The sequence below is a fragment of the Amphiura filiformis genome, chromosome 14 (assembly GCF_039555335.1).
Source record: "Amphiura filiformis chromosome 14, Afil_fr2py, whole genome shotgun sequence".
Classification (NCBI taxonomy): domain Eukaryota; kingdom Metazoa; phylum Echinodermata; class Ophiuroidea; order Amphilepidida; family Amphiuridae; genus Amphiura; species Amphiura filiformis.
The window spans coordinates 43210164-43227365 of NC_092641.1; the positions used below are offsets into that span (position 1 = coordinate 43210164).

Genomic DNA, 17202 nt, shown 5'->3' on the forward strand with positions numbered 1-17202 from the left:
TTTTCGAAACATCGGGTTTTTAACTTTGTTTATATGTCTTGTAAACAAGACACTGCTGTGTACAACAAGATCCTTTGTTTATATGTCTTGTAAACTGGACTTTGCTGTGTACAACAAGATCCTTCTGAACAGGATCCGACCCCACATTGATCCTTTACTGAGAAGCAACCAGGCTGGCTTTAGATGGGGTCGCAGCTGTGCTCAGCAAATACACATTTTGAGGAGGATCATGGAAGGCTTCAAGGAGTACCAACTTCCCTTAACAGTCACTTTTGTGGACTTCAAAAAAGCCTTCGACTCCATCAACAGGTCCGTCATCTTTTCAGTGCTGCGGCATTATGGAATACCAAAGGTTGTGGTCAATGCCATCCAGGTGCTCTACAAAGACTCCAATAGTGCCGTTATGGTAGATGGCAGTATCTCATAGCCTTTCCAAGTAACAACTGGAGTGCTTCAGGGTGATGTGTTGGCACCATTCCTGTTCATTATCCTGGTAGACTACCTTCTGATGAAATCAACTTCTGGAATTGACGCTGGAATTGTTACCTACCCACGTCGGTCAAGCAGGTATCCTGCCAAGATGCTGAATGACCAGGATTTTGCTGATGATATTGCCCTGCTGGAATCTTCCATAGCCCGGGCCCAGTCACAGCTTACTAGGACTGCAACTGCAGCAGCAGATCTAGGCCTTGTCATCAGCGCACCTAAGACAGAATATATGACTGCAAACTGTAACGCCCAACCAGCACTTGAAGTCTATGGTAGTACCATCAACCATGTCACAGACTTTAAGTATTTGGGTTCCAAGATGGGCTCTAGTGTTGGAGACCTAAAAAGAAGAAAAGCGCTAGCCTGGGCAGCTTGTAGTCGCCTGCTCCGCAGCCGACTGATGATGATGATGATGATATGTCTTGTGTTACTCCCCCATTGGATGTTGTGTCATATTTTCCCTGTTTTTAATTTTAACAAATGACATTAATAAGTTTATAAAAAAACGCAGTTTTATTCAATGGTGTGAGCTTGAAAAAGTCCGTTCCTCTTTGTCAGGTTTTTTGGGCAGGGGAAAAGTGCAACATGGAGGTGGCGTTACAGAAATGCACTCCCTTCCGGTGTGCCTTCATTGTCAACACCGCTTAGGCCCTACCTCCTGGTACATCAGTATACTATGTACAATTGTATTACATAGTTCTGAGTGGGGTCTGTTTCTGGCGTTCCACTTTGCCCCATCCACGTTGGAAGCTGTTGGACACGTTCCACTTTGCCCCAATCCACTTTGCCCCGACCAAGTGAGATCTCTCCCAACGTGCATCACTATCATGTACGCTAATTGTATGCTACCCCTGTTACCATGCACAGAGTAGACTTAAACCCATCTATCATTAATACAGACTTGACATTTAATATGGAATATTTTTCGCAAAGTTCCAAGACTGGTCTGGACGGGCTAAATATTAATGGGGTGTGTCGGGAGATGGTGTACAATAATTATTATTTGATAGAAAATGTGCTTTCGATATGTTAACATTATGGTGCGCATAATGTAGCACATTTGCCTAAAATGGCGGATTTAGGGAGGCTGAATTTGAGCTTTGTGGGGGACACAATTTCGGACTTTATGCACTCGTGGTTCTGTTATAATTACATTTAAAGGGGTTTGAGGTGATATTTCTTAAACTTCGTCAGCAACTGGCATTCATCACAGCTGAAATACACTTACAATGTACCAAGTTTTTTGAACAGGGGAGGAGCTTAAAAATAGGGCTCTTAAATGGCCCCCTGGATTCAAATGTTATAAACTTATGGTTCAAAAACAACTGTGCGGATTCCTGGTTGTCCAATGAACTCGCACTGTTTCTTTGTGTACAGTAAGAAGTTTATAACATTTGGCCCAGGGGACCATTCAAATTGTCTGAGTGCATCCACTTTAGAGCCATATTTTTTAAAGCTCCTCCCACTTTCAAAACTGGTAGAGCACAGGTGCGTTTCAATTCTGACGCGGAACACTTATTGGTATTTAGGTTCAATAAAATTGCCTCAAACCTCAATAAATCTGATAATATCGGAAAAATGTTGCTCAAATTCAGAAATTTTACCCCCACAAAATTCAAATTCCGTCTCCTTAAATCCGCCATTTTAGGCTAATTTACTACATTATGAGCGCCATGATGTAAGCTAATGGAAAGCACATTTTCTGTCAAACAATTATTTTTCCCCATCTCCCGACACACCACAATTAATATTTAGCCCGTGCCGTTTATGCAGACCTCTACCAGACCAGTCTGGGAATTTTGCGAACAATTCCATATTAAATGTCAAGTCTGTATGACTATCGAAGTAATTCAGCAAGCACAGTACTTTGGCAGATAATAATATCATTAATTATCGGGTTAAACCCTATCACAAACAATGCTGGATCCTAGCCGTGTTCTAAGCCCGAGCTTGGAGATTGCAGGGCAGCATAGGCCTAGGCCTATTCGCGCTACTTGCACGGTTCCGCCATTATGCACTACGTGCGGGGAGAGCCTCGAACTGGCAGCATACATGAAAGGAAGAATTATGTAACCTTACACAGAACGTTATGACTAGTTCAATTCCCATTCATGTATGCTGCCAGTTCGAGGCTCTCCCGCACATAGGGCCTAGTGCAAAATGGCGGAACCGTGCAAGTAGCGAATATGCTAGTAAGTTAATGGGGTGTTTCGTTTTGCCCCGTGGTCCACTTTGCACCGCCGCGCCGTCTCCCCTATATAGTTATGAACGTTCCTAATACGCTTAAAAATGAGTCACTAAAATGCGTGATTTAAAAAAAAAGTGGATTTTTTTAAAAAAAATTTCTCAAATTTTTGGAATTTTTTGACCAAGAAAGCATGATGACCCGGTGGGTTCAGTCTTCACTGACAATGTGTACGCATGATGGTTCCAATTAGGGGTACTTTTCAAGAAATGTCCGCGGAATTTTCGAGGACAAAATTGTTCGCGATTGTTCAAATAAGGGGTGTTTTGGAGCAAAATTGTCCTTGAAATGAAAAATAGGGTGTATTTTTAGGACTTTTGTCCTTGTTTTACCACTACAGTTTTCGTTTTTTGTATTTTTTCTGTCCGTTTTTTAATAGTTCCACACAAAAATTGATAGGATATTTTTTCCGATAAAATTTGTCCTCATTTCCCCGTGAAATAGGGGGGGGGGGATTCAAAAGCGTCCTTGAAATGGTAAAAATAGGGGTATTTATTTTGGAAAAATGTCCTTGATTCCTTGTGATAAGGGGGTGAAATGAAATTGCGTCCTCAAATGATAAAAATAGGGAGGTATTTGGGGCAAATTTTCCTTGATTTCGCGCAAAATAGGGGGTAAAATTGCTACAAATGTCCTTGATTCCCCGTGAAATAGGGGTCATTTTCAAATCCTGGAACGGTCATACGTCCCGGGCATACGTCGTACCTTCAAATACAAACTGAACCCACCGGGCATGATGAGAAACCCAATTTCGGATATGAACCGAAAAAGCATAAAAAACACGCTTTTTTTCTTCTTCTTCTTCTTCTTTTTTGTTGCTCCCTACCTTTTTGGCCTTTAGTGATGGGGGGGGGGGGGCTACCTACGCCCCTGCCTCCAACACCCACCCCAACTGGCCCCACAAGAGCTCGAAAACGTGCAGTGACTTTTTTCTCCTAAAATAGCCCCGGCATATTCCTGCATGCTTGACGAGAATCTTGTCTTGTGTGGCCTGATGCCGAGTCTGTAAAGTTTTACAAATTTAACAGCGCCGTCTAGATTGGAGGGCAGTGACCTCTGATCCATGCACCTGTTTCAATGTTTTGGAAGTTCGGAAAACTATTTTAGTGCCGATGCCGGTGCTACCACCAATTTTATACGAAATTACCAGCCTGTGGTTTTGTACCGTGTGTTTATGCATATTGTTACAGATGTGGAAAGGTGGAAGGCCCGTAGATGCATAGAGGTTAAAAGGTAGGGATATCATTTTTCTCGGGGGATATTTTTTGTCTTCACCACCATCATCAGTGACAGTGTCATCATCATCCATCATCATAATCATGCATGCATGACATAATTAAACCAGTAAGCTTACCAATGCTTACCACCATACATGTACAAGCGAATCTAGTCTTGCCAGCAAGACTTCAGTCTTTATCATAAACATATGACATCTACGGACCTGAAGTCTTGCAGCGGTACATAGGGATGCACTGTACGTTTAAGAAATCCGAACTTCAAGCATCAAGAAGTATACCTTGCATAAATTTGTCAGTTTTACCTCAGAGATGTTGTAGACCCAGCTACACAGTGCAGAAACATCACAAGGAGAATATTGTGATGTTTCTTATTTGTGGAATAGATATTAATAGAGAGCACTGTAACCATAGAGAGTATGGTTACAGTTACTGGAACTACAAGCGAATCAAGCCTGCCGATACGGAGACTACTATTATTACGTTGGTTTAGATGTGTTGCAGCAGTTCACCGTTACCGACGAAACCACATTGAGATTGAGATTACAATACTACTATGACTACTCATGAATATTAATTGTTATTGATAGCTTTTATGCATCGAAATGGCACTATTACTGTCTATTTTATTTTATTTTATTTTATTTAGTTAAACTTAAAGTTAAAGCCATATCATTTGCTGAGGAGAACGCCCTCAAAATAATTTTAATTCTGGTTTTTACACGATTGTAATAATTCGAAGTAAACAAAGATACTCTGCAAAAATCAAGACTTTAGGTGCTGTAGTTTTGTCAACGCTACCCTTTTTTGCAAAAAGCTTGAAATTGATGCCCTTATCGCGGCCACAGAACACCCTATACCCTTTTCGGCGTTTTTCTGCTCAGGGATGACTTCAAGTTTGATTTGAGTGCCCCCCCCTACCGGGTACATCCTGGGCATTAGTCCCTGCCCCCTAACCCTGGGGCAACCACTGCAAAGATCATAAAAATCAATATGCATGAATTAACATTAGGAGCAACATTTTGGATTACTAGTATTTGGATGATGCGTGAGATTGTACTCATTTTCCAGCGTTTTGTGTGAGATTTACTACCTGGGAGTGAGATTATACTACCTTGACGTGAGAAAGTGACCCAATGCGTGAGAGTTGACAACCCTGTTGTTAAGTTAAATTTAAGCACGTATCATATCCCCACAACTTGTGACACGAGTGCAACCATACTGATTTCCTAACTGACTTTATCAACTTAATATTAACCTATTTTTCAAAGTCAAACAGACCATAATAATTTTACTACAACAACAGAGTTCTTGATTCGCCATTGTCAATATGGCCTAACCATGATGATATTTCAAAAACGGAGACTTAAAGCCATATTATAACATTTCTGTAAAAATAGATTAATTATAGTATTTATTTTCCATAAAATGTTAGCTTTTACTGTCAGATATATGTCCCCTTTTAATTTTGAGCCGAACAAGTGAGGTAAAGCATAGAAAATAGGAATTTACTACTAGCGCCGTGAATGTTACTCCCAGCGGTTGTAATACGGTTCGATCCTCGGGGTGTGTGTGTATGTGTATCCCGCACGCCGTGTACATACTGTGCATACGTGTTCGACTAGTATTTCCATCGTAATAATAAAACGGCAGTTCCATCGTTTTATTCAAAATCTCGGATTTTGACAAAACTACAGCACCTAAAGTCTTGATTTTTGCAGAGTATCTTTATTGACTAGAAAGTACATTACAATCGTGTAAAAACCAGAATTTGAAAAAAAAATTGAGGGAGTTTTCCTCAGCAAATGTTATAATATGGCTTTAAGGGGGTACTACACCCTTGACAAATTTTGTGCCTATTTTTGCATTTTTTTGAAAAAGTATAACACATTGGATGGTGACAAGTTAGATACATGTATATTATAGGGGCAAGGACTACAACTACTGTACTGAAAATTCAGCAACTCAAAGCAAGTACGGTAGTTATTGATTTATTGATCAAATATTTTGTCTGTGCTGAAATCAAATTTCCAGTGCAGTACATGTAGTTGTAGTCCTTGCTCCTATCTTACACTACGGGATTCTCATGAGAGTAGCAGCGCTGCTACCCTTGTGGCCCAGCAAGCCGGCTGCAACTCGCGAATACCTTGTGGTGTAGGTACTTTGAAGGTACTCCGAGTACCGACATTGGTACTCACCTGCCAGGTACTCTGCAGCTGAGTACCGACATGGGTACTCTGGCAAGAAAATGAGGCAAGCGGGTTGCCATTTCTTATTTATTTCTGTTGCCATATTGATTTATATTGATTAATATGTTCTTGATTTATGTTTCTTATTTGTTTTTTGGGCATTTTTTAAGCGGATAAGTTAAGTAGGCCTATTAGTAAATGAGTGAATAAATAAGTAAATAAACAAATGTATGTGTAAGCAACTTAGTAAATAAATAAGTAAATAAATAACTAAACTAACTAAAGGAGTAAGTAAATAAATAAGGAAATAGGTAAACAAATAAATAAGTTATAAAATAAATAATTACCCAAAGAAGTAAATAAATAAATAAATAAATAAATAAATAAGGAGATAGGTAAACATCTAATTATGTAAATAAGTAAATAATTAGGTAAATAATAACTAAATGAGTAAGTAAATAAACAAGGAAATAAGAAAATAACCAAGTAAATAAATAAGCAACTAAATAAATAAATAAATATCGAAATGAGTACGTAAATAAATAAGTGAAGATAATAAATAAGTATATAAACAACTAAATAAATAATAAATAGTGAAATAAGTAAAGAACTAAGTAAATTCACAAGTACATAATTAGATAAATAACTCAATAACTCAATAAATAAATAGGTAATAAATAAATCAGTAAATAACTAAAGCAAATAATGAGCTAATGAATAAAAAACATGAACACTTTAATAAAATACACGATGGAATCTTTTCTAAACATTTCTGGAAAATAATACTTACTAAATAATTAATTAATTAAGATAAAAATTACAAATGAAAACAACCAAGCTGAGTAACCATCAGCAAAGCAAACAGCTAACTAACCAACCAAGTAAACAATCAAACAAACATAAAACCGTGTTATTTTCCTAACAGAATAAAACAGAAAACAAAAGAAAAACAACGGAATTATAACACTGTCGCCGGCGCACGGAAAAACTGCATTGTGCAATAAGCAATTGCATCCATCATAACAAATTAATAATTCCACTTCAACGCGTTCGTGTGCAAGCCTTGTTGAACGCGTAGTTGAACGCGCAGTCGGCCGCGTAGTTGTACCACGGCGCTGCTGCATGCTTTGAAGTCAATGAACTTTACGATCAAAGGACTTTGGCGACGGAGTACCTCGCGGGTGAGTACCTTCACTGCTACTTCACTGCTGACACATGGGTACACCATGGATGCGGTTACTGTGCAGGTACTTACGCTGAAGGGCCAACGAAGTACCCCCGACCATGGTGTGCCTATAAGTCACCTACCGGTACATCGCAGTTGACTCTTAGGTGACGAATGGTGGAGTATCAATGTAAGTACTTTGCTACGGGGGTATCTACAGTATGGTGGCCGACGCTGCTACTTTGGTGTAGTACCAACGTCGGCCACAAAGGGTTTGGGTACTCGGTAGTAGCAGCGGTAGTAGCCGCGAAGTAACATTGCAGCAGAGGTACTACGTCGCCAGGAATCTTGTAGTGTACTTGTCCCCAATGCACTATAATTTTGGAGAAAACTGCAAAAATAGGCACAAAATTGGGTAGGGTGTACAATGTAGTACCCCCTTATTAGCAGTGGCGTAGCGTCATATGGCATGGGGGCACGTGCCCCCCAAATCGATTGCAAAATTGAGAAAATCCCATAGGAAAATTGGCAAAAAACAGCTTGTGCCCCCCACCCCAATTAGACCCAGTTCCCCCTAATCATGGTCGGTGCCCCCCCCAATCGCTATGCCACTGAATATTAGGGTGAAAGTGTGAGATTATCTATCAGTATAAAAGGGTCCAGCCACATGGATTTTTCGCATTTTTGGACAGATGTTTCAATTTCAAATGGACAAATTATATACCAAAATGTTCAGAAGAGTCTGGAGAATCTTTTCTACCATGTTGTCAAATTTGTAACCTGGGCATGCTTTTCCGTTTCCATGGCAACGGTCATGTTATTAAATTTTGTATTTTTTATATTTAGAAACTTATTATTTGGTGTGCAGATTGCAGAACACATGACGCATGAATATTTTAAAAATATCTATGATCTTTTGGGGAAAAAATGTATATATCTTCAATACAAAAGGTCAACATTTTCAAATGATTGACATACTTCAAGCACATATCATTAGATTTATAAAGTTTTCATCAAGGAATGTTAAATGTCAAAAATATAAATTTTTAATAATTTGCCATAAAATTTTGTATTAATACATGATGCATTTTTCTAGATGTATTATGTTCTAAGGTGGGGGGGTGCATACCCTGGGAGGGCACATCAAAAAATTTGGTGGGTATGTTCCCCAGAATTTTTAGGTGGTGGGTCTTTGGGAGGTGACAGCGTACCGGTAAAAGGGGGTCTTTTGGAGCTGCGAACAAAAAATATTTGGGACTTTTGGAGCTGCAAACAGTCAAAATCAAGGGTCTTTCTTGGATTTTTGGTTGAAAATCCCCAGAAATTATGAGGAATGAGCAATTTTGGGGTATTTTAGAGCTGAAATTATGAAAATCAAGGGCCTTTCGGAGCTCTATTTTGGTCAAATATAGGGGGTCTTTCGTAGCTGCGAAATCCAAAAAGGGGGAGTCTTTTTTTACACTAAATTGATGTGTTTAAATTAGGGCTCTCAACTAACGGGTAATTGTGAACCCGGTACCGATTGAATTTTTGGGCAGGAATCCGGTACAGTACCAAAAATCTGAAAAAAAAAAAGATAAAAAAAAAATGGGGTTTTTTTTTTTTTTAAATTTTTCAAAGTTTTGGCGACTTTGGAGAACCACTTGACCTATTCTTAGGATTATTCACAGTTAATTAAAAAAAAATTGAAAAAATTACGAAAAAATTACAGTTTGTTATTCCTAAATATGTAAACCACAAACTTATGTTTACCTCTTCATGTATCACATATTATTTATGCATTGGTTTTCCATGCATTTATAATATGTAATATATGAAGAGGTAATGAACGGGCGGGAACTCGGGTACCCGGGAATCGGTGAGAGCCTTAGTTTAAATTATCTTGGCTATATTCCTTTCTAAAAATGTACAGTTTGTACACACTATATCAAGTACGAATAAGGCCAAAAAAAGAGGTTTGTCTCAAAGCTCACAAGTGGTTTGAAAACAAATGCGATTTTTTAAACTATTATTATTCCCGACTTTTTTATGGTATATCTTGAGAAAAAAGTCTGATTTTTCCGAAAAACTATTTAAAAAAATTGAAATAAAAAAATTTTTTGCATTTCTTTTTTTTCAAATGTGCGCGATTTACAAATGCTGCGCAAGATGCAAGCTTTGAGACTAACCTTTTTTTTTTTTTTTTTTCAAAAAGTTTTGCATAATCTGAGACTGAGAGTTCCCCATAAAGCAAGTAATGTTGTTGTTTTTTAATGCTTGTTTGTTTGGGTTTTTTTTACATTTTTAGCAGTGACAAAATTGATTGCACAAAATTACCATTTTTATAACTCATGTTTAAGGAGCAGGCTATATAATATAGTAATTTACTAAAGCCATGATTTCTCTGTGATATGGAAAAAATGGAACAATTCATAAAATTTGGGGTTTGCTTGAACGGAAATTTGAAAATGCCACAAAAAAACTTTTGTGTTGATTTGCAACAAAGCAAAGTGATTATTTAGCAGTATTCAATCATTAAACAATCCATTCTACATGTAGCATTAATTCTAGGCCTACGATGCAAGATTCTGGCCATACTACAGTAAAAGGTAAGACATTTAATACACTTTTAAAACATGTTTGATTGAACTTTTCAAGTGCTTATAGTGGGAAACGGAAAATCGCAGAAAGAATCCAATTTGTAATACGGATTTTTAATTTTTTAACACCGAGAAATCATGGCTTTACATATTACAAATGATAACATCGGGCTATTCTAGTTGAAGTCCATACACCCCAACATGCCCAATGTAGACATGACCATAATCTTTCAAATGGGATTACCAGAATGGGTGACTCCATTTGAAATCTGCACCCCCTATATTATGTACCCTCTCTTCTATAATAAGGGGTGTATGGATTTCAAGAGGAATAGCGCATTTTATCACAGATGATGAAATAGGTTCATGACTCCTGTTGACCTGTGCAGGACCTACCTACCGATATTCATCACCCATTGTAATGTGCGGTGTCCGCCTCATTGTATTGTTATTTACCCGGCCCCAGGTAAACTTAACTTCTCTATGTGTGGCAAATAATACCTGCTATTATAAGTTGTTTAGCAGGAACTGGAGGGAAGTGGGGAGAGTTTTCTTGGCTTGAAACATAGTGATATCAGATATCAGTGGACTGAGGGGGAACAGTCTCTTGCACAGACTTGCTGAGTGAAAGTGCAATATAAAGTTCAAGCAGGTCTTCTAGAAAAGGAACATGTAGAAAGTAATTTTAGATATTTTTGTTTTTAAATAACTTGAATGATTTTATTTAAGGCCCATTTTTTTTTAAACAGGGTCTGTTTGTTTAAATTTGGTTGTTTGTAAAAATGGTCATAGGCCAGTCAAGATTTTTGTTATATAGATTACTAAAGATCTGTGCAATAGTGAAAAAAAAAATGTGTAGTAGGGTCTAAAGTTGTGGAAAATAATGACGGATCTTTCATCTTTGGTTGAGAGGGGCACTCGATTATGAAAGTGATGTACATGTACCTGTGCCTACCGGAGTATGATACGAAGAATAGGGCAATGTCTTGGATAGGATTTGTTGAAGGTTTGGGTGTGTAATTTCAAAAACCTGGGTGTGTAAATTAAAGATTTGTGTACAAAATATAGCCAAAACTGGGTGTGTATTTACAAATTTAGGTGTGTAAAACACTTCCTACATGGCTGGCTGCAGAAGCTCTTGAAATAGGGGGGTCATTCAGTGGGGGCTACAAGAAAATGGGGGTCATTCTGTGTTAGAACACTATTTCATTGACCCTGAAAGTAACTTTCTGGGGAAAAAATGTGCAAAACTTTGTTAAATTTGTACAAAATGCATGCACAAATTTGCAGATTTGGTGTAAATTTGTTTTAAAAAAAAAAGAGGGTCATTGGGTGTAAGCTGATGAAAAAAGGGTCACTGTGTCACCGGATGGCAGATTTGCAGGAAAAAAAGGGGTTCTTTTGACAGGCACATGACAAATGCCAATGTCCAGTATTTTGATTTAATTCCAAACTTCACATGCCAATAATGCAAGTGCCCCCCCCCCTCGTTGACCATAAAACCTGCTTTACCCCATATTACATGTAGGGTGATCATGCAACATATAGAATAAAAAGTTCAGCTGGAAGTACACAAAGTGAAGTATAACTGTAACTAAACTCTGCCAGACTGCAATGAAAGACTATCCGTAGTAGACATGAGATAGTATAAAGTAAGTTAGATTTCCCCGTAGGCTGTGACTCCCATATGTAACCCACTCCCCAGTAATTGACAGGCTAGTGATAAACACAGTGAAACGGGATACTGTTAAACTTCTTATTTTCACATACTTCATTGTTCACAAATTATACTAATTATACATTTTCTTACTAATTAGATTATTAAAATGTATTCAAAATATATCAATGTTCTTCAGATTTATCAATTTTATACCTAAATTAATTTATCAAGTTTAAATTGACTCTAACCGTATCAACATTGAATTTATCATTATTTTCAAAAAATAAGATGGAACAAAAAAATAAGAGTTTATCTATGACAGAATGGCATTTAGCCAGTGATGCAAAATGATATTAATGTCACTCTTGAGGTAGATACTCCTCAGATCACACCTTTGATTAGGTTCGGTGCAGAAGGAAGGAAGGAAAGTTTCAACAGAATATTGTCAACTTTCAAACTTTGAATTTGTTATCCGATTTGTGGAATTTCGTTGTGTCTGACTGGTATCTTTTTCTAATAGACTGGGATTACTGCACAGTTGTGGATGTACTGTAAGATTGACAGATTTAAAAGCTTGTCTGAAATCCAAGGAAGGCTTTTCCGACTTCTTTAAAATCTATGTTTTTGACATCATTGGGAGCTGCGAGTTTCACATCACATTGTTCTCAAAGTTTGATAATCAATACTCTTGATACTTGTATTTGAATGGTGGAATCTGATGATACAGTACTCATATTTCAATTCAAACCAGGAGTTTCTTCATTTCTGAAAGTGTTATCAATGCTTATGGATTTGTGAACTTCAACTTTTCCTGATCATCTTGATTTTTCTGTTCATTTTATTCACTTTCTGTTGAATTTTGTGGATCTGCTGCATAATTATACTTATTTACAAAATGTATCTTTGGAATGAAGAATATATATTTACAACTATGTGACATAAACTAACCATTGTTATATCAGACTTCATAAAATTTGGTGGACTTTTGTGTGGAATCCCTGTGGATCAACATCAAGCTTCTGCAACTGATAGTAATAGTATTTCACTTTTATAATAACTGCCGACAGTTTCAGAACAAATAATTATCTACATCTGTGTCAGACTTATTGATAATCGACATCCCTGTGGATCTCCACAAATCCACATACATCTAGGCCTGTGAATTTACTACATTTTTTTTGTATACAAGTGCATCGTCTACTACTTCAATGATTGTAGGCAGATGAACTTCCCTAATTTTGTGAACTTGAAATTCTTGCGGCTGAGTTTTAATCAGTTTTGGCACCATCGGCTTGCCTACTGTTGTTTGGCAGACAAAATGGATGCTTCCTACCAGCGAGGGACTTTTCCATCCCGTGGCTTCACATATGGGCATAAATCCTCAAGCATGCCACCAGGTTACCCTGCAATTGCATACAAGTAAGAAAATTTACTCGGGTTGTGTGTGTTGTAATCTGTTGCAATGTTCCTTTGATGCAAAACCATTGTTAATCATGATTTAAATCACAATTTCTTTTCACTCATTACAATTTTTGTTTAATTTTTGGTAATTATGGACAATTCACTGTTGTTTGGTTAATAATCATATATATATACATTAGCAGTGGCTACCCAGGGGCTGGAGAAAAGGTGAATTTGAAAAAGTGAAGAGGGAAAAATGATAGGCAAGAATAGGAAAGAATAATCTAGGTGTAACCCTAGGCGCTAGCAACTAATAACAATTTTTTATGTATAATTCCATTTCTTTAACAATTTTAAACCTTTTGACCATTTTTTTTTTTCTTATAATAATTCTTTCTCCGCCTCATCCTTTTTATTTCATACCGTAATCTAGGGGTATTGTGTTTTAAGGAGCCACTTTCGTGATTGACTTTCGTGGATGTTTTTGTGGTTCGGAAGAAAAGAAAAGAAATAAAATTAAATCATGAAAATCAAACCCATTTTGGTCACCTGAACCTGAGCCTGAATCAGGTTCAAATTCATTTTTAAAAATGTGAGAATTTCATGACTCACAGATTTTTTTTGCAAATCACAGTTCAAAGAAGCATGTTTGCACCTTGTATTTGAATAATTCTTCAAGTTATATATCCTCAATACCAAAATGAAAGAAATTTGTAACTGCAACAAGTCACCACATGAGTTTCTCGTCTCCATAATTCGGCAAAACGGTCCAGCTATGTCGTCAATAAAAGATGCCCTTATAAGCGTGTTTGACTACAAGTTGTCGTGCAGTGCACACAGTTGGAGTTTGTTTTACTTGCAATATTCTTTGAGGTTTTCATGTCACATTTATATGATGAGGTTTGTCATGCACTGAAACTCAGCTGTCATACTCCTGTAGATAATTTGTAGATGAAAGCATATAGTTCTATTGAAAAATGTGTGTGCCCTGCAAGATTGGTGAACATGTTATTGAGGAATGAGGCTATTTTTGAAAAAGTTAAAACTTCAATTCTGAGATGAACTTCACTATGGACCACAATGGCCTCAGCCCAATGGCATAGTTCAATAACTTCAATTAAACAATCATAGTGCAAAATTTGACCTCAAGTTGCAGAGTATGAGGTTTTGTACCCAAATTTTCAAAGGTCATTCAATGAATGTGTAAATGTCCCAGGTAAATGTATTGGGGTTAATTAACTGTGCCCTGATAGATGAGAATGTTGTAGATCCTAGCGCTTGGTTCAGCCTGTAATGGTATGGACCCTAACTGCATTAAGTTTTTGAAGCAAAATAACTCCAAAGGGTGCCACTGATAATGTAAAGGTCATGTGGTATCTGGTTGAGGTCAGTGAACTGTGCATGGGTGATGAGGTTGCTGTTTGAGGCGCCATAAATGAGATATTTCATTATTGGATAACCTGATGAGATGGCACACATATTTTGTAAGAGTTCAGTCAAGTAAATGGTCATACAACGGTCACATTGGAGCTGGAGATGATTTGATTTGGGAGGGAGAATAATGCTGCATAAATTTACCCAATTGTATGTGCAGGGGTTGTTTGAAGTGCAAAACATTTTTTGAAGACACTTTTGTTTGATTCTCTTGTTCATGCATGACTAATTTGGACAAATATTTATTGGGACATCAGTTTCTGCTGGAGAGGACTAAATCTTGATATGTGTATGCTGTGTGTGGTATGTAAGAACTCTGTCATTTTCATTTGAACTAGTCGTATGTGATAACTATTTCTGCATCTGATAAAAATGTCTTCGCACGATATATTGAAATTATTTCATTTTTCAATCCAATTCAATACTATTATGGAAACTGCAGACAAACCTGCAAAATCATTTCTCTTGATCATACTTGGATTAAAACAGTGTGTGAGCAAGGTTGCTGAATTTTTTTATTTCAATTTTTTTTTAAATCTAATTTTTTAAGACTTAAATCGGATTTTTCAAATTTAAATTTTTATTCCAAGAACTGATAACCCTATGATAAAGTCAAAAGAGACCAGTGTATTGCATAATCCTAAAACAAAAATTCAAGGCATGTTGGGTTTTTTTAAAGTGTTTTTTGATTAATATTGCAAATTCAAACTTTTGGGTGAGAAAAATCACTTATTTTGGAAAAAATATGTAAATTGCGCAACACATGAATTTTCTAAAACTATGTAGTGCATACATTTTGCTCTCGTATACCGCATTTTCCGTATACCTGTAAAGGTATCTATAGGATGTAGGTCATAAGAAGTTTTACACTGGGAAGTTGAGCATCTCTCACATGGCGTAGTTCAGTGAGGTTCCATGATACACAAATGAGTCCAACAAACTCGGTCCTTATAGATGAGCATGATCCTCTTCATCTTCATCCAATCCAATTTGTTGAATTGCTGATGAAGATGTTTACTCCTCACATCATAAACACTACAGTGCCACAACATGCTCATCTATTAGGGGCACAGTTCTTTATTGCCAATACATTTGCACATTCATTGAATGACCTTTGAAAAATTGGGTACACAAACTCATACTCTGCAACTTGAGGTCAAATTTTGCACTATCATTGTTTAATTGAGGTAATTGGAATATGCCATTGGGATGAGGCTGTTATGATCCATAGTGAAATTGACGTCAATATATATTATTTGGCCTGTAGTGATCAGAAGTGAATTACACAAAAGGTTTATTTTTGTGGCCATAAATTGTTGAAAAAAACATCAATATCTTCTTCAATTTCACCTTCTGAATTATGCAAGTTAGGTTTTTAATTTTACCACCACAATAAGACTTTGTAAGATTCAAGTTTGTTGATTTGAGGTTGAGTCCTGTCATATGAAATTGTATAGAATTGAATAAAGTTGAAAATGAAATGGATATTTAATAGGCACATATGTATGCAGTAGATTAACTGGGTGCTTACATTTATCGCAATCGCTTCTCTGCATACCAGTACTTAACATCATCAAGATGGCTGTATGGAATAAATTTGAATCAATCACAACTGCTTACTAGCATTAGTATAGCCTATATATTTAATTGTCTCATTGAATTTTGATTACTGGTACTGCAAGTGATTTGTTTGCGTTTCAACTACAATTAAAGGTCTATTCAGTGATTTCAGCGAGGTGTAACAAATTTAAATTGTTTATAAATTGCGTAAAAGTGAAGGATAAGTCATTCAAATTGTCATTAGGTGTTTTTGGCATGAAAAAATGGCAAAAAAAACCCACGAGGAAACGGCAGTATTGGCAAAGTTGAAGCCCCATTCAAATACATGCAGTTAATATATACTTTTAAAAGTAGAGAAATTACTTTTACAGATTCATCTCAAATGTCTCATTTTGTCTTAACACCCCCCCCCCCACCCACGACACTACCTCTGATTGGTCAATTACATGATATCTTCACTTTAATCACCAATCAGAATGGAGCTTTGCAAATAATTCACCCCAATTTTTTGTGTGGTGAAATTATTGTAACAATGTTGCTAATTGGTCCAATTGATAATGAAAACTTTTTTTGGCCAATCGGCAGGTAGTTCTCATGGGGTTAATACACAGTTTTCAGCTTAAACCACTGGCTAGCTATGTTAGCACATCTATGACACTAACAAAGGTGCCAAAATCTGAATTTTGATGATTTTTATGAATCTCCAGATGAGCAAATCACTGAATGGGCCCTTTAAGTGTAATAATTGGTACGGCTTCATAGGCGTGAGATACGAATCTCTTGGTCTAGATCCTCGTCATATCTTTGGCTCAGTTTTATAGGGTTTTTTTTTTCAATATAACTCATGTACATCTTGACAGTTCTTTGAGTAGTTGCCATCAACATTTTTACCATCAAGTAGACCCCCCGGCAGACCCATTTTCCATCCCCTTGGAAAGTGAAGGTACACTAGCCCGGGGCACTCAAGTATGATAGTTTACGCATGCGTGACCAAATTTTCTTTAAACACCCCCTAAACAAGTTTTACCCTACCAGCAAATTTAGGCCCTTAATAAGGTAATTTAATATAAAATTTACCCCCAAATGAGTTTTTTGGCTAGTAAAAATGAAAAAATGTACCCTTTTTGGACTCGTAATTTACCAAAACTTTGAAAAGGTACCCTAAACAAGTTGTTCAGATTCAGAGAACTACCCTTATTCTTGAAAATCAGTGTTTTTAGACCCTAAATCGTCACTCGCAGTAAC

The 17202-nt window shown here is 36.9% G+C and overlaps 1 protein-coding gene across 2 annotated transcripts in view; it reads left to right on the forward strand.

Annotated features, from left to right (window-relative positions):
* The first annotated feature begins 3799 nt into the window (after positions 1 to 3799).
* The window catches only part of LOC140170143 (LHFPL tetraspan subfamily member 6 protein-like), a 33550-nt gene continuing 20147 nt past the window's right edge, over positions 3800 to 17202 (forward strand). Inside the window, exon 1 of one of the 2 annotated variants that reach the window (XM_072193465.1) lies at positions 3800 to 3967. In XM_072193465.1, coding sequence (XP_072049566.1) covers positions 3909 to 3967 — 59 coding nt within the window. In that variant the 5' untranslated portion in view covers positions 3800 to 3908. Of the gene's footprint in view, positions 3968 to 12788; positions 12982 to 17202 lie in introns of those variants that run through there. The other variant, XM_072193464.1, reaches the window with a different exon arrangement.